This window comes from Syngnathus acus, chromosome 2 (assembly GCF_901709675.1).
Source record: "Syngnathus acus chromosome 2, fSynAcu1.2, whole genome shotgun sequence".
NCBI classification, from domain to species: Eukaryota; Metazoa; Chordata; class Actinopteri; order Syngnathiformes; family Syngnathidae; genus Syngnathus; species Syngnathus acus.
Genome location: NC_051088.1, coordinates 14,524,757 through 14,549,300, shown reverse-complemented (window position 1 = coordinate 14,549,300; position 24,544 = coordinate 14,524,757). Strand labels below are relative to the sequence as shown.

The 24,544-nt window shown below is 40.3% G+C and overlaps 1 protein-coding gene across 1 annotated transcript; it reads right to left on the bottom strand.

Annotated features, from left to right (window-relative positions):
• Window positions 1-669: 669 nt before the first annotated feature.
• chrm4a (cholinergic receptor, muscarinic 4a) lies at window positions 670-23,967 on the bottom strand. The gene is made up of 7 exons (XM_037278959.1): window positions 23,590-23,967; window positions 6,036-6,634; window positions 4,640-4,794; window positions 4,363-4,567; window positions 2,531-2,614; window positions 2,030-2,299; window positions 670-1,181 (listed from the first exon to the last, which is right to left on the bottom strand). Exons 1-7 carry the CDS (start codon window positions 23,642-23,644, stop codon window positions 936-938), a joined length of 1,614 nt encoding a protein of 537 aa, XP_037134854.1. The 5' UTR covers window positions 23,645-23,967; the 3' UTR covers window positions 670-935.
• Window positions 23,968-24,544: the final 577 nt, after the last annotated feature.

Below are 24,544 nucleotides of genomic sequence, written 5' to 3'. Positions count from 1 at the left end.
AGGACTTAAGTATTGAGATCTGCCAGATTGGGAATAATGATTGTCTATTTTTTTCTGTTTCCTGAAATTATCTTCAAACATGTATACCAAATGTCTGAATTCACTTTACAGGTTATTTGAATGGAAAAAAACAACAACACTTTTTGCAACTGAAACTGATGAATCATAGCGTACTAGCAAAGTAAGCAGCAAAATAGAAGCTAGTGCATCCATCATCCATTTTCTATACCAGTTTAGAGTCACAGGGACGCTGGAGGCGATCTAACCTGATTTACGGCGAGAAGCTTCATGCATCCCGATCACTGAGCATAGTATCTTATATGAAATTCTGGAGTGGTGTTTCTTGACCGCACAGGTCACAGTTTCTTGGACTTTTGCCCAAACTGATTGAAATTAATCCTCAAATCCTCACTTTTCACACCTAGCGTGTTGGCTTGAGCGGAATAAAGATATTAGAAAATGATTGTAAATAGAATCTCCTCGAAAGAAGAGTGGAATCTTGATAGAAAAGAATAGTGGGAACATCTTTGGTCAGCTAAAGTGATCATCTCGTCATCATCTATTCATCTGTCTATCCCGTCCATTGCATTCATTCCGACAATCTCCATCGTTCGTTCGTTCATTCATTCATTCATTCATTCATTCATTCATTCATTCATTCATTCATTCATTCATTCATTCATTCATTCATCCACAATCCATGTCGTTCCTCTCCGTATTTTACACTCATCATTCAAATATAACCCTCCATCATTTTACCAATACGTATGTCCTTCTTGCTCCCCCCACAGCAGATTTGATGAATCATTTTGGGGGCTTGTGGGCTTAATTTTCTTTTATTTGCAACATAAAAATCTCCACGTCTTTCAAATACCTCCATCCATCCATCCATCCATTCCGACCGACCCTCTCGTCTTTCCCTGTAGCCTTCCAACTCATCTTGTGCCAATGTTTTTATATTGGCACAGCAGTAGGTTCTTGAAAGTCTTTTTGAAGGTGGCGTTGCACAGAGCGTAACAAGCCGGGTTGATGGTGGAGTTGACGTAGCACAGCCAGTAGCCGATGGCCCACACGGTGTCGGGAACGCATGACTGGCAGAAGGTGGAGATCAGCACCATCACGTTGTATGGGGTCCAAGTAATGATGAAAGCCAGCAAGATGGCAAAGATAGTTTTGGTCACCTAAGAGGAGAGCAGAGATCATGAAATAAAATGAGTAAAGAAGGCTTTTAATCATTTCTACTCCCCAGGCGAGCAGTGTTGGTCTCACTTAATGGGCTAGAGGGAAGTAAGAAGAAAGTTTTGCAATTCATTCCAGTGAGCACTATCAAAGGCTGCTTGTTTGCAGAGCTACCAGATCAAACTAAAAGAAATAGAAATGTATTTCATGAGATGTCAAGTTTAAAGCAACTTTCAAACTTCCAGGATATTTTGCCTGTCCACTGCTCATATACAGGCACAAAACACATCAAGAGAATTGTTCGTCTCTTATACAAAATACTTTTGCCTTAAATTGGAGGATCTTTTAGGCAGACATTTTTGCGCCAAATTATATTACTGACAGAAAAAAATGGTTTTTTTTTACTTGTAGCATGGGGATACGTTTTTTCACTTTTTTCACAAAGCAGCATTTCTTGGGGTGGGGGCAGTTGCATGAGGCAGAAGATAATTGCCTGTTCATGTATGCATACATGACCTCTTCTAAAGAGAATTATTCAGACACAAGCCATAAAATCGAAATTGAACTGTCACCTCGTGTGCACATTTTTTTGAAATGATATCTTTCATTATTCTTCTAAGTGCTTCTCTTGATAGCTTTTGTACAAAAAGGTTCAACTTTTTCTTTTGACACTGGCCCGTGGCTGATGGTGTGCTAGCAATATTAACATTATTACTTTTGTGCCAGCACCCTGAATACTAAAGCAGGCAATCATTTAGTATTTGACTCTGTTCTGTTATCAGCCGTAAAATATTTGACCTCATTAGTGGCCAATACAATTTCAACTTCACTTCAGCCCCCCCCAACATACTTTCTTTTCCCTGGCGGCCATTTGTCGTTTTCGCTTGACTTGACTCCGAGCGATGCTCGCAAACTTCCTGGCGACTGTCCTGGGGCGGCTGATCGGGATCGAACGTCTCTCGACTCCCTCCACGGGCGGAACGATCTCGATTGCTGTGATGCATTCATCCCCTGCTTGCTTGGTAACGATCTTTATCTTGGACCACCTTGAAGTGGCATTGATTTTGGATATGGAAGGATTTGTTGGACTTGCTGGAACTGGGTTAGAATTAGTTGGAGCCTGGTGGAAAACAAGAACAAGAAATGTTTCTTTGCAACTTTGTCTTTAGGGAGTACATCTCTACCCGATTTCTACAGTTTGAGACTAACATTTGGACAATGAAAATCTAAGCTGGTTTTGAAATGGCTAAAGCAGCTTTGCCTGATTTGTAGGACACCGTGCTAAAGATAGAACATCATTAAAAAAAAAACAAGAAAGAAAATAGCAAGAAGCAAAAATGTAAATGCTTACCTCAGGTATCGCATCATTGTTGGCCTTTGGTTCTGTCGGGGGAATGAAAGCTGTGGACGAATCATTGGAGCTCTCCTTTTCCTCCTAGATGAGATAGACACAAAGATATATCGAAGGCTAGTTGACCAGATAGATTTCTACTCCACAAGTTGTCTAATGTGCACGTGACTGACAGTCAAAGCTAACAATTGAAGCGCTTCTACACTTTACTAAGAGCCATGGCATGACCACTCACACAGGTTGCTGTTTGAAGTAACAGGTTGTGGTTGGCGCTAATAGTTGTTGACATCTGTCAAACACGTTCAATAAAAGGAAGAAGTAGTAGAGGAAGGCTCCCGAACCGGAATGCTAACGTTGCAGAGAACTTTCCCGAGAATACATTTTGTCTCCTTGCTAGATGGCACTTAATCCCTCTGCTGCAAGAGACAGCACAACTCAACCTATTACTAATTTCCACCAAACAAAATGTCAAGTAACACCCAAACATGACAAACACCAAAGCCGACAGCAACAAACAACACGGTCAACCCTGTTAAAAGGCTCCGCTGATCAAGAGAAATGACTAAATGTGAATATTTGTGTTCAGATAGTCTGCTGCTGGGTGATTTTGAAAAAGGGTTTGTCACCTGTGCACATTAGAGCAGCGGTGACAGAGAAAATACAATATTTCAACAACATAAGCTTGTCCACAAGCAGAGACTGACATTGCGTAATTTTCGAAATAATTATATATCACAAGAACAGATAATACGAGCACCACATACCCTACTTTTTGGTGTGTTAGTTTTAGGGGGTGGGGGTTGATGATACCGGAAGAGTTGCTTGATGTAAGGAGTTTTGTGACTCATTATATTGATGTGAAAGTTAGCCCAGATGAACGCAATAAAGGGGAACAAAGGGTGCGGTGCTATTTTGTTACAAAATTTGGGGACATTAATTTACAAACTACTTACAGCTAAAGTCAGGATGAAAGTTCTATTCATAACGCTGATGAATATGAAAATGATATTTTCAGCAAATAGTGCTCCATTTCTGCTCCTTGATAGGGTTTAATTTATGAAACATATGCTGCAGCTTCTGCTTTTTGCAGGGGCGAATATATTCTTGAGGCCAATAGCCACCCCCAAATTCTGAAAAATTCTGGTGACCAGTCTAGTGTACACCAATCAGTTGGGACAGAAACAAATGAGCGTGTTAGTTTGAATCCGTTGTAGGCAAGATTCGCATGGCTAAACCTTTGCAGGAAGGCAGGCTACCCAGATGAAATGAGATGACCGCTACAAATATGTATCACATTTGTACAAAATAAAAACAATCAAGTTTGTTATTGTTAGGATTAGTGGGATTCATTATAACGCCACCACAGATGCGGCCCCGGGTGCAGCAGCCAATTATTATTATAGCAGGGCATAATAATGTCTAATGAGGACAAGCGGAATAGAAAATGGATGGCTGGACAAAAACAGGCAGAATAACCACTGCTTTCATCACATAGCCATCTTCACCCTCCCCTACTGACTTATTTCTCTCCCTAATTTCATATCATTTATTCCGATGGGTGTGTTTTACCTTTTTTTTTTTCTGTTAGCCGTTTTGCAAATTTATTTTTCACTAACATGTAAAGTGTCTTTCCGCCTAACTTCTGACGCCCGAGGAGGCTTCCAGGACCTCGGTAGACACTTTTAATAGCGTTCTACAAATAAAATGTATTAAGTATTTTCTTCTTTTAGTGGTCAAAAAACGTCAGCGTTTTTTAACGCACATTATTTGCTCATAAGGAACATATTTCCTGCAGTACTCACTTTTGTGAGGTAAGAGATAGACAGACAAACCTGTGTCGTGAGCGCAGGACTGGGTTGGGCGGGTGGCTGTTGCCCATCTGGTTTGGCTGCACCCACCCTGCCGTTCTTCACAGCCTCATCAACAGTGGTTGTTGAGTCCAAACTAAGCTTGGGGGTCATGCGGGGGCTGTTCTGAGGACTTGTTTCATTGTTGTTGTTCTGCTTGAGGATGTGGCTCTTAGTCACGCTTGGCGCTCTGGAAAATATGCAGTATGATGAATAAATACAGACAAATATTCGAAGACATTTCATCAAATTTGGATTTTACTTTGAGCCTTTTTTCTCCTTCTTGTCGGGTTTATGTTTGGAAACCCTGCTCCTGGATGCCAGAGAGATGTGAATGTACAGCACGGTCATAATTATGACTGGAAGATAGAAAGCCGCTATAGCTGTGCCAAATGTCACCGCAGGGTTCGACAGGAACTGTGCAGAGACACAAAGGCATAGTTTTCACCCTGTGGAAATGAAATAAACCTTTTCTTGTAAAGGGTTATAGTCAAAGAGACGCATAAAATACCCTATGAGACACATTGACAAAAAACATCATCTCTTTGCTTTGGGGAAATAACCATTCAAGCATATTACTAAGAAGTTTAATGAAAAAAAGTCTATAATACGCCATGTTTCAATGTCAAAACCTATACTGGATCTCAACAGTTCCAAGCCACTGCTGGTAAATCGGTGCTTAGGAGATGTAACAGTAGCACCTGGATTTATTTGATTGTATTTGTGGCAGAGGTCATCCAAGTGGGACATTGCTTTGCCGGAAATGCTCATTCACACTGTCTGCTGAATTAAAACCCTAACCCTAGTTTGAAACCCTAACCCAAGTTTGAAACCCTAGTTTGAAACCCCAACCCCAGTGTTAAACCCTAGTATGAAACATTAACCCTAGTTCGAAACCCTAGTCTGAAACCCTAACCCTAGTCTGAAACCCTAACCCCCGTTTTAAACCTTAGTATAAAACCGTAACCCTAGTTTGAAAACCTGGTCTGACAGCTTAACCCTAGTTTTAAACCCTAGTTTGAAACACTAACCCTAGTTTGAAACCCTAACCCTAGTTTCAAACCCTAGTTTCAAACCCTAAACCTAGTTTAAAACCCTAACCCCAGTTTTAAACCCTAGTATGAAACCCTAACCCTAGTTTGAAACCCTAGCCCGAGTTTGAAACCCTAGTTTGAAACCATAAAGAATAAAAAAAATCAATATTACAAGCAACTAAGATAAGAACTGTTGAGGGTGTATGAAACTGTATGATGTATTATGACTTAATTCTCTAAAGGTTACAAATGTCATTTTGTAATACTGTATTCCTACCATTTTCCAAATTCATTCTCCCGAGACTGACTTTCAATTACTAATACATAAATTAATAATAATTATATATAGAATAAGAAAATCTATTTTCATTCTTTCCTAGTATTATTTAGACATTTTCTAGGACTAATTAGGACTGTAAGATTAATTCGTGCAGGTGTTAGGATTTGATCTGTGTGTGCAGTCATTTGCCGAGAAGCGCTCCGGAAGATTTCATACAGTTCACAGCCTCCTGAGGACTTCACCATCTGCACTTTGTGTTCACGCTTGTTTGGAGTTGTGATGTACAGATTTAATTAGAGGCAATTTCATAGCCTCCAAAAGAGAGAAACTTTGTTTGAATGTACCTGAATGTAACACTCTCCAGGTGGCACTGTCCTCTGCCCAACGATGAATTGCCAGAACAAGATGGCAGGGGCCCAAAGGATGAAGGATAAGATCCAGGCAGCCGCGATCATCAATCCCGCCATCTTAGTGGTCCTTCTCGTGGGGTACGAGAGGGGCTTGGTCACGCAGAAGTAGCGATCAAAACTGATAATCAACAGGTTCATCACTGACGCGTTGGACACTACGTAATCTAAAGCAAGCCACAGGTCGCAGACCACGGGCCCGAGGGGCCAGTATCCCACAATGATGTAAACGGTGTATAAATTCATGCTGAACACACCGATGATCAGGTCGGCGCATGCCAACGAGAACAAGAAATAGTTGTTGACAGTTTGTAAGTGGCGGTTGACTTTGATGGACAGCATGACTAAAATGTTCCCTGTGACGGTAACGAGGCTCAGCGAGCCAGTAACTAGGGCGATAAAAAACATTTCCACCGCCTTGTATGGACTTGTAGCTCCCGTGTTGTCGTCTGCCGTCGAGCAGAATATCGAATCATTTGTGGACACATTGCACGATGCGTTGGCCAACAGGTCGCTGGACTTGTTGAATGAGGATCCTGGAGCAAGAGAGAAAGCAAGACAGTCCATTGAACATAAAGACCATAACACGAGGCTTTTCGAGAAAACATAGATAGCAGACACCACTAAAGAAAAATGGGAGTTAAATTCATTTCAATTCAATTTTGTTTGAAGCTAAACGCAAAAAAATGCAAGAGACCATTATTACATTAACTAAAAGTAAATAATATTCAATATTTGGTGACAAAAACCTTACTTGCAATCATCAAGCTCGCGACCCCAAGGACTTTGTTAGATTGCTGCTTTCTTCATTTGAAATGCTTTTCCAGCCTTGGTTGCAACCTCTTTCAATTGGATTCACATAGCTGACATGCAGAATGCCACATAAGGGGTGATGATGATATGTGCAACGGGTTACCAGCTGTTTAAAGATGCACAACCTCAGCAGGCTCAAACGGTGTTGCAGCATCGCTTAATTTTTTATTGTGTGATGGCTAATGTGGCTAATAACACATACAAGGAAAGCTCATATAAACCAGGGCACCAGTGCAGGAAAAAAACACTAAATGAAAAAAATAAATATATTCACTTGGCGCTTTGAAGTAAAAGCAAGTAGCAATACACAGCGTACCATTTCTTTTTTTCCCTGGAACATGCTGACTCAAGTTATTCCAAGCAATTTAACAATGAGACTGGTTTCCCATGATAACATTCAGCCAATGCTTGAAAAGTGCCGAACAAAGTCAGCAGGAGATGGCAAGCAGAGGGTAATGCGGGTTGGGGGAGAGTGGTCGGGGACTACTTTTATAAACACCGACTCCATTTTTTTCATTATATTTCTTAATACATATTCAGGAGAATTATTCAGTAGTGCATCATGTTCTGGTTTTCTGTGGTTGTTGTTGTTAATGTTTGTGAGGATGTATGATTTAACAATGCCTCGATCACTCGCGATAGATTAGGTGGAAAAGAGTTTCAGAAATAAGTCAAATTCCAAAGCATTAGTGTGAATGCTTTTCTCAGCAATTCCGCTATCACGCACAAGAAGGAAAGTCATGCATGCATTATCTTTACTGCACAGTCGCTGGAAACAAAAAACCTCTGTTTGCACTCTCTAAAAGTCAAACTGACATTCCAAGTTCTGTATGCAAATGAAGCAGTCAGCAATTTACTGAATGCGACAATTACTGCTCAGCATAGTTCAACATATTGCAGAAGAAGTCGCTCTGAAGTGTCCGCCTCTCCCCGTTTGTTTGTTCTTTGCCTAATGAAAAGACAAAGAACAGACTGTGCAAGTCGTTTGGGAGAGGTTTTTTTTGTTCTCGAGTGCTATTGTTGTCAATCACTTCCTTTCATTAATATTCCCAGCAGTATTAGGGGGAGAATTTTAATACAGAGGAACATGTTCAGGCATAAATGATCAATGAATGCGAATAATAAAGAGACTGTACATATCCTGCCAAATTTGAATGAGTGAAAAATCATATATCAAATTTGGTTTAAAAATGGTCAAAAATAAAAAAACATTTTCTCTGCTTTCAAACGTTAAGGGTGAATATTTTCCGGTGCTATTTTTGGGTTGTACACAAAGATTGCTAACTAGTCATTCGTGAAATTAATTTAAAATGAATGAAAATTGAAAAATTACACCCTGTTTAAATCAACAACTACAAATCTTAAAAGGTAGCTGTGCTTTCAATAAGATGAATGACTTTTCTAATTGAATATGTTTTTTGATGTAAGATGCAGGGACATGGGGTCATAATGAAACATGTATGCCAGAGACTGCATCTGTAGTGCTTCAATCCTATACATACTTCAGAGACCTTCCCTTGGGTGTTCATTTTTTTATATTTCAGTCCACAGCTACGCAAGCATGTGCTGGTACATTTGACAAACATGACACCGTAATTGCCACTCGCCATAAACATCATTTTATTGTTGCATTGTAAAATAGCCTCAGGAATTTAAAATGATGCTTTCCCTGAAAAAAAAAAAATTTCCGCATGTTGAACGAGCTATGTTGAGGTCCAATCTATTGAGAAAAGATAAACTGTGAGATGTTCAAAGCTTTTTGTTGCCACATGGTGATAGTTTAACCTCTGCATTCACACAATAGCATAACACTCCATTAAGACATTTGTATTCATTCTATGACAAACACCTCCTGAAATTCACATTTTTTGACACAGGCCGCTTTTGGTAAATACTTGTATGGCATTTTTATACCTGCTAAGGCCCTGACTTACACTTCATTTCCATTCCATTCACCTACGCAACTAAGGGTTCAGTATTTTGCTCAAGGATGCTTCACAATGGCCGGGGATCGAACCCTGAACCTCTGCGTTGGGAGACGACCACCAATTCACGGCAACCCTGTTAATCTTCCCTAAAATTAACAGCACCTTTTCATTCAGAACAGTTATTCCTGGAGCAAAATATTAGCCCATTGTTGTGTTTGCACAACAGCTGAGATTTATGTAAATGAGATGATGTTGCAATAGATGGAACCACAAAGCACCTTCAGTGTGAGCCGCAGTAGGAAAAGAGTGGTGATAACTGTGCTGCTTGAGTAAAATATATATATATATTTTTTTATCAAGCCGGCATACCGTTTTTTTGGCAAATGGCTTTTTTTTTTTAATTCATATTGGCAGTAAATTGACCACAATATTGATAACCATGTCAACACAGACGTTTACCTCGTGACGAGGTGCAGAACTATTGCAACAGTTGAATTTTTGGGGGAGCATAAATACACATATTTATGTTGTAAATTACTGGAACCATAGCAACATTTTAATTTCACATCCCAAAAGAGAGAGTGTCTCGGCCTAATGATGAATGTTGATCCATTTACCCTCCATGGAGTTGGGCCTTCAGCACCTCCCAAGAAAGATTATCTCTTGCTTGTCACTTTGAAATGCATCAATGGGCCAGCTGCCTGCTGCTGTTGCTGTCGCTGCTGCTGGAGATTAGGTTGACTGAACAACTGAGACTGGAGCATACAAAAAATGAGCTAGGAATTATTTGTCTGTTGGCATGGGATACAGGAAAGCTCTATATCCGTTGTCGCCATGTTGTGGTTGGGTTATGAGATTCATTTCTAAATCAAAAAATGCAGCTACAACAACTCGACTTTATTAGAAATTAGGAATATGTATCACATATGTGCAAGTCATAAGAGTGTTCAACTTTATATTTCAAGCAAATCCCAATTTACTGTGGCAAAGCTCAAGCAAGTCAAGTCGGGGTCTCACTAAATTTGAAGGAAATGAAGTCCAGTCGTTATTTGGGTTATGCAAGTCAAGTCATACAATCTGGCTCGGTCACACCATACATATCTTAGTCGCTTTCCACACAAGCCTTACTTGCATTAGTTAGCTATAGCTACTAATATTCACAATCACATTTTCAAGAGATCCAAAACCAGTCTCTGTATTGTCTTTCACTTTAATGTCTCTCAATGAAATGCATAACTAACATGAAGATGTTTGAGCAGCTATTGATTAACTGAACTGTGAATTTAATGTAGCTTATCTGTCTTGGGTCAGTTTTATAGCGATGAGGTTGGATGTCATAGTTGTTATGTCTCACCTTTAGGAATAGGGATTTATTAATGGGAATTTAATCATCCCTGGGCCGCCTTGACACAGTAAAGTTTTCATTTTATAGATGCCTTTTACCATAGAGACACCTGTGCAATAATCATGCTGTCTAATTAGCATCTTGTGAGGTGGATGGATTATCTCGGCAGAGGAGAAATGCTCACTAACACACATTTTGACAGATTTGCAAAGACTTGAGAGAGACACAACTTCTGTGCTGATGGGAAAAGTCTCAGAGCTTTGAGTTCAGCTCATGAAAAATGAGAACAAGACCAAAAGTGACGCATTTGTATTTTTGTTCAGCGCATTACGAGAAACATGTTCCCAACCATTGGCTCCACACTTGAAGAAGAGCAGGCTTACACTTTCTGTGAATTATACAAACGCAAATGTAAGGCGCCTTACTGCTGTCTGCCGTGTCTTGAATGAGAGCAGCACAGCGTTATGAACACGGAGATGTCTTCTGAGCAATGTTTGTGGGGAACCAAAAGATTGACTGTCGGAAGTAATTTCTATACATGCAAAATGGAAAATGGGCCACGAAAATGAGTTTTGCCCTGTGGGAGAAGGGAGAGTCACTGGAACCAAGATCCATTACAATGGCCATACAGTGGTTGACAACACCAGAAAACTGTAATAGAATTGATTGCCACGGTTTCATACATAACAGCGGGGTTTCCCTCGCTTTGAGCCAAGGCTTGTCATTAGAAAAATGATCCAGTGGTAACTTGACTTACAGCTTTCATTTGACCAACCACATCAGGGTTGTCCCTCACTGAACGCTGCGCTGCGCCTTGGTCTTCCACGGGCGTAGTAGATGCGGATCTGCGCAATGATTGCAATTAAGGGTATTTATAGTTCAGATTATAATTAAGATCAACTGAATATGGTGTTGGAATTGAGTTTCTGGAGCCACATTAGAGCTAAAGGCCTTAAGGGACCGCTTGCAATCCTCTGCATTGGCCATGATGCAAACCCAAACTGAAAGAATTATACAGCAAAAAGCTCTGAAAGCCCTTTTTGTTTTGCTCATTGGCTAAAGAACCATAAAGGACAGCCTTACGAATCACATGGACAATGTTTGGTTCAGTAGTGTTGGGCTTTCAAAAAAGAATGCCAAAAATGACAAAGAGCAGAAAAACAAATCCCTTCAAGCATTTTGTATCAAAGTAGAAAGCTGTCAGAAAGATGGGACCAATGCTCGCTTCAAGATTAGCAGTTCTTTTTTTTAAAATACATGCTCAAGCAAGATTAGAATTATTCAAAATTAACTTGCTTTGATTAATAATCCCGAAAGAGACGGCGCTCAGTTGAAAAGGCAAAAGAAAGATTAAACAGTTTGGATTGAACACTTTTAAATATGAATCGCGAGAGTTCTTGCTTCGTCAGTCAAATATTTTGTTCACTGAACAGTGCTTTTCAAACTTTTTATACCAAGCACTAACTAAAAAAATACTTAGTTGCCCAAGTACCGTCACCATAAGCAATTTTAAATACAATAAGCCTAAGTGGGTTTATTACTAAAGTTTATATTATGCAGTAAAACTGCATGTCAACAAATGACTTAATAATCATAAAAATATTTATACTATGGCAATAATATATGTATAATTCATATATTTTACTGTATACTTTTTGCTTGTCTAGTATAGTGATTCAATTAAAATGCAACATAAAAGTTAAATAAAAAATGTACCAAAACGAATTCAAGGTCAGACAAACAACTGGCAGTTCCTACAGCTATTTTGAAGACTTTATTTTTCTCAGTCCCGAAACTCTTATGCATTCTGAAATATGGGATTTTTTTTCCTCTTCAAGATCAAAGATGAGATCATGACGATGAAAGAAAATATGTGGGGGATGGGCTTTCAAACTGTCATACATTAATCATTATAATCTCTTCAGTTCACTTTATCTTTAGGCAAGCTCAGTTTCACATTTCACACATTCCTATTTTTTTGTAAGTGCAATACTTTGAAGAACAAATCAGAATTTGAAGAGTATGGATTTTTCATATACAGAGAAGTCATCAAGGAGGGTCAGATTTTATCCCGAGCTCTCCCTCTTTCTTGAAGACGTAAATACTGCGGGTCCCCCAGCATCTGCTCCACTCCAGCAGAGCACATCATAGCATTACCAATCCATATTGCAGTGTGACGCCAACGCTGCCCTATGTGGATCGTGTGCATGCTTTCAAATTAGATGTTCTCCTTGATATGTTCACAATGAGGTTTCTCTTCCATACTATTATCAACTCTATTAATGTTACTTTATGTTTTGCCCAGTCAATTGCTTAGACAAACAAGCGTTCACACTCTCACTTACAGACAAACTGGAGCTGTCAATCGGCCTACCTCTTTGGAATGTGGGAGGAAACCAGAGTACCTAAAGGAAACCCCCACAAGCAAGGGGAGAACATGCAAACTCCAGACAGGAAGGCTGGAGCCGCAATCGAACCCTGCACCTCTGAACTGTGAAGCAGATGTGTTAACCAGTGCCAAACCTCCCATAGAAAATAATGAAAATCAAATGGATCTACTCTATGGTTAAATGATCACCACTACTAATTTTCCGTAATATTCCCCTTTAAAGTCACATTCAATATTACACTGTACAAAGTGTCCTAGGTCTTGTGACACTAATTATGGAACATTTATGGAAAATTGACTTAAAGTGCTGGTGTACCAACAGTTGGATCTCCCAAGTGTCGGGCCTCCCACCCAAAAGTACCATTTCGAGTACAATTACAAAAAAAAAAGGGGAATGCTCTGATGACTCTGTGATCTTTGTAGAAATACACTTGCTTGTCTGCGCACTATACTCTCAAGCTCAAAGGAACTGGAAACTTTTTACTCCGTAGGAACATATCCTCCATCCTTCATTTTCAATACCGTTTGTCCTCATTGGAACCTATTCCATGGTGAGAACTCTAAGGACTGGTTGCCGGTCACTCACAAGGCACAATTTGACAAACTTATCCACAATGATTTACGGAAAATAGATACATATTAAAAATGCAACACGTTTTTTCTGTTCCGTGTTTACATGTGCAAATGATCACTTTTACTTTTTTACAGTTTATATATCACATTTTTCGGACTAAAAGTCGCTCCGGAGTACAATCAGGAGGTGGGGGTGAAGGCGGGTGTGGCACTTTTCAATTTCACTTAAGATTTTTCCCTAATGACGTGGCCTGTGATTAGGTACACCTCATGGACACTTCAATAGGTACACTACACGAGGTAAAAAAAAAATTTAAAAAAAAGAATAAATAAATAAATAAGAAAGTGTAGCAAACGATTCGGTGAACGATTCTTTTGAACAAATCTTTTGAGTGAACCGATTCTAAAGATTCAGAGAACTGAAATGCACATCACTAGTACAAAAGAGTGCAGACGGCTAGGACCTGCCAGGTCGAAATAGACGACTGGTTAGTGACACGGGCTCTTGATCGGTTAGACCTTGGTTTGGTCCCAGGTGTAAGCATATACCTAAATGTGCTTTTAGAATTGGAACCTCGCTTTGTATGCATATGCATGCAAATACAAAAGTATTTATGTGTAAATACATAAGGTGGCCCTGCCTCCAAGTTTTGCAGAGCAAACCAATGGATCAGGGTTAGGCCTTAGAGCTATGGCTAGGGTTAGGGTAAGGTTAACAATGGCCATGTCGAAATAGCTGACTGGTTACTGAAACGTGCTTCCAACCTGTAAGAACCCGGTTCGAGCCCAGGGGTGAATGTGTATCTGTATGTCCTTTTACAACTGAAGGCTCGCTTTGTACACACATATAAGTGTACGCATATGCAAACAAGGTTGGGGACCACTGATCTATACTATTCGTGTGAGCTGCTCCATAAAACCATATATGTATCGTGCCTTGGAAATTTTGGAAAACATGTTGGAATGCGGCCCCGAGGACTAGAGCTTGACACCTGTGACCTTTGACCATGATATTTCCCTAATAAAGTGGCCTGTTATTAGGTACACTTGAAAATGGCGGTGTACCTAATGGAGTGTCCGTGTGATTCCCTCGTTAAGTGCACCTGCGTGAAAAGTTTTAGCTCCTGCAGAACGTGAAAGTGGCTAAAACTTTTCACGCAGGTGCACTTAACGAGGGTCACTTGGGAAACATGTTGGAACGCGGCCCCGAGGACTAGAGCTTGACACCTGTGACCTTTGACCATGATATTTCCCTAATAAAGTGGCCTGTTATTAGGTACACTTGAAAATGGTGGTGTACCTAATGGAGTGTCCATGTGATTCCCTCGTTAAGTGCACCTGCGTGAAATGTTTTAGCTCCTGCAGAACGTGAAAATGACCAAAAACTTTTCACGCAGGTGCACTTAACGAGGGAATCTTGGAAAACATGTTGGAATGCGGCCCCGAGGACTAGAGCTTGACACCTGTGACCTTTGACCATGATATTTCCCTAATAAAGTGGCCTGTTATTAGGTACACTTGAAAATGGCGGTGTACCTAATGGAGTGTCCGTGTGATTCCCTCGTTAAACACACCTGCGTGAAAAGATTTTGGTCATTTTCATGTTCTGCAGGAGCTAAAACTTTTCACGCAGGTGCACTTAACGAGGGAATCTTGGAAAACATGTTGGAACGCGGCCCCGAGGACTAGAGCTTGACACCTGTGACCTTTGACCATGATATTTCCCTAATAAAGTGGCCTGTTATTAGGTACACTTGAAAATGGCGGTGTACCTAATGGAGTGTCCGTGTGATTCCCTCGTTAAGTGCACCTGCGTGAAAAGTTTTAGCTCCTGCAGAACGTGAAAGTGGCTAAAACTTTTCACGCAGGTGCACTTAACGAGGGTCACTTGGGAAACATGTTGGAACGCGGCCCCGAGGACTAGAGCTTGACACCTGTGACCTTTGACCATGATATTTCCCTAATAAAGTGGCCTGTTATTAGGTACACTTGAAAATGGCGGTGTACCTAATGGAGTGTCCATGTGATTCCCTCGTTAAGTGCACCTGCGTGAAATGTTTTAGCTCCTGCAGAACGTGAAAATGACCAAAAACTTTTCACGCAGGTGCACTTAACGAGGGAATCTTGGAAAACATGTTGGAATGCGGCCCCGAGGACTAGAGCTTGACACCTGTGACCTTTGACCATGATATTTCCCTAATAAAGTGGCCTGTTATTACGTACACTTGAAAATGGCGGTGTACCTAATGGAGTGTCCGTGTGATTCCCTCGTTAAGTGCACCTGCGTGAAAAGTTTTAGCTCCTGCAGAACGTGAAAGTGGCTAAAACTTTTCACGCAGGTGCACTTAACGAGGGTCACTTGGGAAACATGTTGGAACGCGGCCCCGAGGACTAGAGCTTGACACCTGTGACCTTTGACCATGATATTTCCCTCATAAAGTGGCCTGTTATTAGGTACACTTGAAAATGGCGGTGTACCTAATGGAGTGTCCGTGTGATTCCCTCGTTAAGTGCACCTGCGTGAAAAGTTTTAGCTCCTGCAGAACGTGAACGTGACCAAAAACTTTTCACGCAGGTGCGCTTAACGAGGGTCACTTGGAAAACATGTTGGAACGCGGCCCCGAGGACTAGAGCTTGACACCTGTGACCTTTGACCATGATATATCCCTAATAAAGTGGGCTGTTATTAGGTACACTTGAAAATGGCGGTGTGCCTAATGGAGTGTCCAAGTGACGTCACAAATCAAACAGCCAATCAGGAGGTGGGGGTGAGGGCGGGTGTGGCACTTTTCACTTTCACTTAAGTTTTTTCCCTAATGAAGTGGCCTGTGATTAGGTACACCTCATGGACACTACGATAGGTACACTACACGAGGTAAAGAAAAGAAAAGCAAGGTTGTACTGGGAATTGAACCCAGGTCGCTCGGTTGAGAGTCCAGAGCACTAATCACTACACTATGGAACCCTCGCAAGCATTGCAGGGAAGGCACGGTACATATATGGTTTTATGGATCAGCTCACGCGCGAATAGTATAGATCAGTGGTCCCCAACCTTGTTTGCATATGCGTACACTTGTGTGTACGAAGCTAGCCTTCAGTTGTAAAAGGACATTCAGATACATGTTCTCCCCTGGGTTCGAACCAGGTTCTTACAGGTCGGAAGCCCGTGTCACTAACCAGTTGGCTACTTCAACCTGGCTTTAGAACATTGTTAACCTTAACCCTAATCCCTAACCCTAGCTCTAACCCTAGCTCTAAGCCTAACCCTAGCTCTAACCCTAACCCCAACCCTAACCCTAAACCCTAACCCTACTGTGTTTTCCCTAATGAAGTGGCCTGTGATTAGGTACACCTCATGGACACTACGATAGGTACACTACACGAGGTAAAGAAAAGAAAAACAAGGTTGTACTGGGAATTGAACCCAGGTCGCTGGGTTGAGAGTCCAGAGCACTAATCACTACACTATGGAACCCTCACAAGCATTGCAGGGAAGGCACGGTACATATATGGTTTTATGGATCAGCTCACGCGCGAATAGTATAGATCAGTGGTCCCCAACCTTGTTTGCATATGCGTACACTTGTGTGTACGAAGCTAGCCTTCAGTTGTAAAAGGACATTCAGATAAATGTTCTCGCCTGGGTCCGAACCAGGTTCTTACAGGTCGGAAGCCCGTGTCACTAACCAGTTGGCTACTTCAACCTGGCTTTAGAACATTGTTAACCTTAACCCTAATCCCTAACCCTAGCTCTAACCCTAGCTCTAAGCCTAACCCTAGCTCTAACCCTAACCCCAACCCTAACCCTAAACCCTAACCCTACTGTGTTTTCCCTAATGAAGTGGCCTGTGATTAGGTACACCTCATGGACACTACGATAGGTACACTACACGAGGTAAAGAAAAGAAATACAAGGTTGTACTGGGAATTGAACCCAGGTCGCTGGGTTGAGAGTCCAGAGCACTAATCACTACACTATGGAACCCTCACAAGCATTGCAGGGAAGGCACGGTACATATATGGTTTTATGGATCAGCTCACGCGCGAATAGTATAGATCAGTGGTCCCCAACCTTGTTTGCATATGCGTACACTTGTGTGTACGAAGCTAGCCTTCAGTTGTAAAAGGACATTCAGATAAATGTTCTCGCCTGGGTCCGAACTAGGTTCTTACAGGTCGGAAGCCCGTGTCACTAACCAGTTGGCTACTTCAACCTGGCTTTAGAACATTGTTAACCTTAACCCTAATCCCTAACCCTAGCTCTAACCCTAGCTCTAAGCCTAACCCTAGCTCTAACCCTAACCCCAACCCTAACCCTAAACCCTAACCCTACTGTGAAACCCTAACCCCATCCCTAACCCTAACACCTAACCTTACTTTGAAACCCTAACCCAAACCCTAACCCTAACCCTACTTTGAAACCCTAACCCTTGAAACTCCCCTCCCCAATCGGAAACTACTGAAGTCTAACAACATACACATTGCTACTCTAAATAAACTATATGTCAAATAACTATAACATAAATAACAAGTTTATCGAACTAACCCAAACCCTAACCCTACTTTGAAACCCTAACCCTTGAAACTCCCCTCCCCAATCGGAAACTACTGAAGTCTAACAACATACACATTGCTACTCTAAATAAACTATATGTCAAATAACTATAACATAAATAACAAGTTTATCGAATCATCTGTGTCACTCCAAATCATTAAATATCCCGACTCCGGAAGTCAGTGAATGGAACTCATTGTCAGTGAGGCTCCAATTATTCCACAGCCATAGTGCGCCGTCATACGGTTTGAAGTGAAAATAACATGTGAAGTGATCAACTATTCTAGTAAGTAAGTAATGTGTTAATGATCAAGTGAAAAATTTCACATATAAGTCGCTCCTGAGTATAAGTCGCCCCCCCACCCAAACTATGGAAAATAAACGCGGCTTATAGTCCGAAAAATACGGTAGGTTATAGTTTGCTTTTGTAATTTCTTGTGTTATTGGTAATTTATATGTGAACTAAAATATCAGTTATATCAGACCAACCGAATTATTGAATACACATACTTTGTTATTGTACTTCAGTAGATTTTTAATGTATCTTTATGTACGTGATACAAAATTTTACTAAAATAGAGGTTAAATTAAAAAAAAAAAATTAAAAAAAAAATTAGGGGAAAGTATTTTTTGCAGGGGGTGTGAGGTTTTTTTTGCCACTTTGGGCGTCAGGTACCACAAACAAATATTGTGCAGTGCAGATGCAATCAAAATTTACAGCTGATGACCATTTTCTGCATGCGGCAAAACGAGTCTGTAGGTTTTAATTAAATTAATGATGGGTATGGCAATGAATAAAATATCAGCCGTGTAAGCATAATTTTATCCTCAAACTTAACATTCCAGCGCAGCCATCTAGTTCTTGAACAACATCTGCAGCTAAAGCATTCCCACACAGGGAAATCGATGAAGATTAGCAAATTACATGTGACGTGAACAGCGGCATTCTCGGAAATGAGGTCATTCCAGCATGAAACAGGATGGAAGATCACCTCATAACTACAGGTGGGCAGAGGTGATGGCAACGCTCTCACTTTCACATGAGGCATGCACGTGTGTTGGCGAAGGAAATGACCTAATCCTTGTCCTCATTTTCAATCGCGGTCGTTTGAGAGAGCTTATTTGGCTGGAGCAGAACAATGATGCCTCTGGTGCCATTTTTTATCTTGGTCGTCATTACATTTGCCTTTGAAAAACAATGACTAGTTTGAACTACATTTTGAATTTTCAAAACAAATGAAACTATATCTCTTGGTTTATTTTCATCTTTGTAAATTTATAACATGCTTGCACAAGCTTTCAGGGTTTATTTAATTTATTTTGGGATTACTGCAGCCTTTCAGAAGAAAGAAGGATGAACAGTTAATTGGGAAATGAAGTTTACTTTGTTACATAATAATCTAACCTTTTTTTAACCATAACTTTTGTTTGTCTTGCACTGCTCCATATATTAAAATAAAATTAAAACGAAATTAAAATAATGCATTTGTAATAAAAAAAGATATTAATTATAAAAAAATGAAACTAAAAAACAAAAGTTAAATGATGCATTTTTAAAGAAATAATAGTAATTAAAAAACTCAAACTAAAAAACAAAAGTCAAAGTGCCATGAAAACTAACCACTGTACAATGAAATATTCATAACCCTTGGCTGTATTGTAATGGCTTCAACAATATTTGGACACACACTAGAAGAACCCGAAATGAAGTCACCATGCTGCACAAACTGTATAATTTTCTTACCTTCTATTTAATTCATTTATTCATACGTACATGTTTTGATAATGTACAATTTTACAGAGTGCTATTTTCCCCTTTAAAAAACACATTTCATTTTTTCCCCTGTTTTTTTGGAGGGGTGCTCATGGGAGACAGTAACAATATTTCCATGTATTTTATTGGGGAAAGATGATGACGTTTTGAGATGTGAGTGCGGTCACAGAAGGAATTAAACCACTATCGCTAAGGCGCCACGTGTGTTTACTTGCATGAAAAGATTAAAAATGCTGCTTTAACTATAATCTTTTTTTTCTCTGTTTTCGTCTCTGTGCTGAACAATTTATTACCAGCTCCGATAAGCAATATCAGCTCTTTTTGAATTATTCATTAATGATTATTAATTTGCAGCATCCCTCACATGCCTTGTTATACTCTACATTGGTTATTTATTTGCCCCATTTGCCCATTTACTTCTTTGACGGCTTAAGCGAATGTTACACCCTCTGACATTTTAATCGGCTTGCAACGCCTTGGCGTCCTTATTGGCTAAACAACCCCAGTAAACAGAGTATATTCCCCTCCACGGTTACAGCATTTTCCATATTTGTGTTCCCCAGCACATCTCCCACAATTTTGTTTGCCTCTACAAACAGTCACTATGCCCATATTTAAGAGCAGAGGTTGTTCCCATAGCACATACTATATCCTAGATATTAGTCCAATTTCCATCAAACATTATCATAAGTGACAAGCTTTACTCTCCATTCCTTGTAAGTGTCAAATCTCAGTCACCCATGCTCTCTTCACAATCACCTTTATTCGATCAGCTGTCAGGCCTGTGGATATTCCCGAGATGATTATACAAAATATCCTAGGCTTGAAATTTGCTTTTCTTGATTGCAGCTAATCGATAATCCTCAAATTTGCAGCCCTGTGCTTTCCACCTTGGCTGCCAACCTTTGTATTGCTTACCTTGAGATACTGGACAGTAGTTTAAATTGTGCTGTGACCATGCTTGTAAAACACTCATATTACAAATTATCTTTCCATATTAAAATGAATGGAAATGGCATTAATTTGTTCCATCAACAGATTTTTTTTGTTGGGGGGACCTACAATCCCCCACTTGTTCATGTAAACATTTGCTTATTGCATTTTTTTTAATTCCCATGGCAGTCAGGCTGTGTCCCTAATCTCAGCAAAGAGCGGGGGTCCTCTGCACTACTGTGTGCGTGTGTGCGCGCACGCGTGTTAATTTACATTTTATGAAACATCTTCTCTCATTCTTCTCATGTTGTTCTTTTATGGCATTTTATTATGTTTTAAAAATTATTTGTCAGTGCTATTTGGGCGGTTTTATGCGAGGGGAACTGATTATTGTCATTTCAAATCATTTCCATGGGGAGAGTTGATGGGATATAAGAGTAAATTGAGTCATGATCTTGTATTAAACTCATAAATCAAAGTTTCACTGTATTTTTTATGTGTGTTGTAAATTCTCTTCCAGCACCTGGATTAATTGCGCCCTCTTTAGCTTGCTATCAAATATGAGATTAATTTTGCCACAAGGCTTCAAGAGGCCAAGGAAACAGGAAAAAGTGTGTGCCACGCACCTGAGTGTGCGTGTTCGGTTGTTTGGTTGGTGAGGTGGATGACTAAAACTGAATAACGACAGGAAAAATGTGGGTGTTGCAACACCCACATCCCCCACAGTTGCTACACAACATAACCCCGATGTAACAAATGTCAGAGCAACTCAATTCAAATGTTTTGCTAGATAACCAAGATGGAAGTAAAGTATGAACAAAATCATTACCATCCATCCATCCATCCATCCATCCATCCATCCATCCATCCATCCATCCATCCATCCATCCATCCATCCATCCATCCATTTTGAAGACCGCTTATCCTGTTCAGAGTCGCTGAAGCTGATCCCAACTGTCCTTGAGCAAGAGGTGAGGTACACCCTGGACCAGTTGCCAGCCACTCACGGGGAATATACACATAAGCAACCATTTATACTCACATTCACGGCAATGGGCAATTTTAGAGTCTTCAATGAAACTTTCGGAATGTAGGTCGGGGGACCCGGAAAGAACATGCAAATTCCATACAGGAAGGCCAAAGCCCAGATTTGAATCCTAGATCTCAGAACTGTGAGGCATGTGTGCTGCATATCGCTATGCCTTCGGACAATGCAAACGACACGTCTACCAAAATGTTAGAAGATCAACCAGAGCCAGACCTCCTTATTAATCCCACAACTGGGATGTGTTCTTATCAGGAACAAAGATGAAAATGGAATAAAATTAGGAACAAGTGAAGTAGGAGCTGAGGGAGGACGAGGATAGGGAGGAGTGCATTAGTTGTGCTGGGGGAGGAGAAAGAATGTGGAGAACATTTTTCATCATCCCTTTCATGTGTTGCCTCAAGTCGTGTTTCCCAACCTCTATGAAGCCAAGTCATATGTTTTCCAAGCATGGCGCAGAGAGATGAACCAAATCTCCAATCGCCAAGGCTTATATTGCCACGTTTGAGTGCAGTTGGGCGGTCTACAAATATAGAGCGTTCAATGTTTCCAAGAGGGCACAAAAAAAGGGGAAATCAGAAGATCTTCAAATTAATGCTTGACTTGTACCTCAATTTCAGACCATTTTTTACAGTGGACCTCGGCATACTTGCGGTTTGGTACGCACATATTCACTGATTTTTATTTTTTTTCTGTTTTGGGCGGGACTACCAAAAGGAAAGCCCCATGCGACCCTCCCTCAAGATTTTCATGGAAATTGCAAATTGACTGTTTATTAGCATTTCCTCCAATGCATTTAAACGGGCATCACTAACAGATTTCTTGTCGACTCTGCGATATTCATACTTGCTGACATAAACGTGCTTGGCGGTTTTGTAATTTTAATGTTATTAGTTGAACTCACCCGTGTTTCTTCTCTCTTCACATAGTTGAACAGAACAAGTGTTAGCAGTAGCCACAGTTTTTCTCAGTCCGGAAAAAGTAATTCATAATCCACAGTTAGAAACCATGCTAATATTAGATTATGTTATGTAGCACACAGTAAACTCATATGACGGGATTTGATTAGAGGCAGAAACTTTGGAGTTGAAAGGGCATGTTGCTGTTCTGCTCCTTGTCTTTGAGTAGTGTGCTTTTCGGTTTCGATACTGTATGTGTACAGAACACTAAATAAAAATATCAATGAGGGGGAACTAATCCTGTTTTATTTGCTGCAAAATTCACCTATTGGTTGTTTTTTACTCAGATCATGGTTATTTTTAACATAAAAATACTGCTTTGGCGCCATTTTGTGGCATCGACAGGCAATTACTAACCTTTTTAGGTCAGTGTTGGCACAAAAATCAGAGTTTCGCTTTTTATGGCAGGGATTTGTCCCTATTCCACTCAGGTAGCGGGGAAAATGCCATACAGTATACTTAAATAATTTCTGCCACCTAGTGAAAAAAAAAACATTGGATTGTTCTGCCTATCCCTATAAGTCACTGGTTTAGATAAAGAAATACAGATTATGCAAAATAAAATAAATTTAAAATGATGAAGTAGATCAAGAAATACAGATTATGCAAAATAAAATAAATTTAAAATGATGATCAGGGTAATGGAATTGACACATCCAAGGATCTCTTATGACACAATGGTTAAGAATCATTAGGGACGACTCCAACTACCCTTCCGTTTAGGCAAGGACAAAGACTAGAACTTCACTGAGAATTTGTGAAAAATCAGTTATACAATATTCACAATATACGACTCTGTCTGTCTGTCTGTCCGTCCTGTTTTTTTTGTGCTGAACTTGCCAGTGAAGTATGCCTTTGTTTTAACAACGTTAAATATGTTGGGATTGTAGTTTGCAACGGTACAGTGCAATTTTCCTACATCGCAAAGACACTTGTCAATGTTTTAGTTACCTCAATGAATAACATAAATAGAATTATCTTGGACAAGGTGATTATTTGACGCATCTTTCGTATCATATGATTATATTTCGCAAGTGGTCCGTGGCTCCGATACGTGCATGACTGTAGAAGGAAAAGGCACGCGTGCAACAACAACAATGACAACATTTGGACCACTTGTCATCATTGGACCGCACTGAAGAGTTAAAGGGCAGAATTTGAAATGTTTCAGACTCACCATTGAAGTTCCAGAGGGGCAGAAGCCCTCCAACTCCATCACTGATGTTACTCATGTCGCATCTCCGGCTGTTAGTTCCACAGTTCTTCCTCCTTGCTTCTCACTAAGCTTCTTTCTCGGAGCCAAATGAATGAGCCAGCCTGTTTGTTTTCGACACCACCTTAATTGTGCGCGTCGGTCTTAGTCTTCACAGACAGCTGACCCGATTGAGCGCGCGTACCTGTCATGATTCGTCTTAGTGTGCGTGACATCTACGACAGCAATCGATGGAATAACCGAGTGCTGGTAAACATTAACTAAGTAAATAAAATATTTTTGAAAATTTGACGCACAGCATGTGTGGAGAGGTTCCTCGCTGAGAAGATGCGCAGGAGCGGAGCGCCGCGCGCGAGGAGAGAGAAGGGCGTGTGACGTCACGTGCCACCTTCTTCACCTTTTGGATTTGTTAAATAAAAAAAGTGGTTCTCAAACTTTTTACAACAAAAAGGCTATAACAAATGAAGTACCTTATGATTGTTAAAAATGAGGCTGATCTGATTCTCCAAAAGCATACGTAATAGTATTCTAAATCACTGCAACATTGTGCGCAATTTTAACATTAATGCTGCGTTTCAAAATGGGAAAACGAAACTTCCAAAATAATAAGTCTGTTAAAATGCACTGCGCATAAATGTCAGGTAAAAACTGTACACGACTAAAAGTTTGAATAATACACAGCTGTTGAAATTTGTCAGTGCAATGGCTTGGCACAAAAACATTAATGGAAGGTACTCCTGCCATAATTAACATTTCAACAAGTTCATTCAAAAATCAAAGTGGTGGAAATCCTGATAGTTAACATAACCACTGGGGCTAATTGACTGACTTTTCTTAAACTGGATTAATGGGATGGATGTGCTGTTTTGAAATTGAAACTTGAGCAATTGGATTTGCCAATAATTTTAGCATTTTGCCC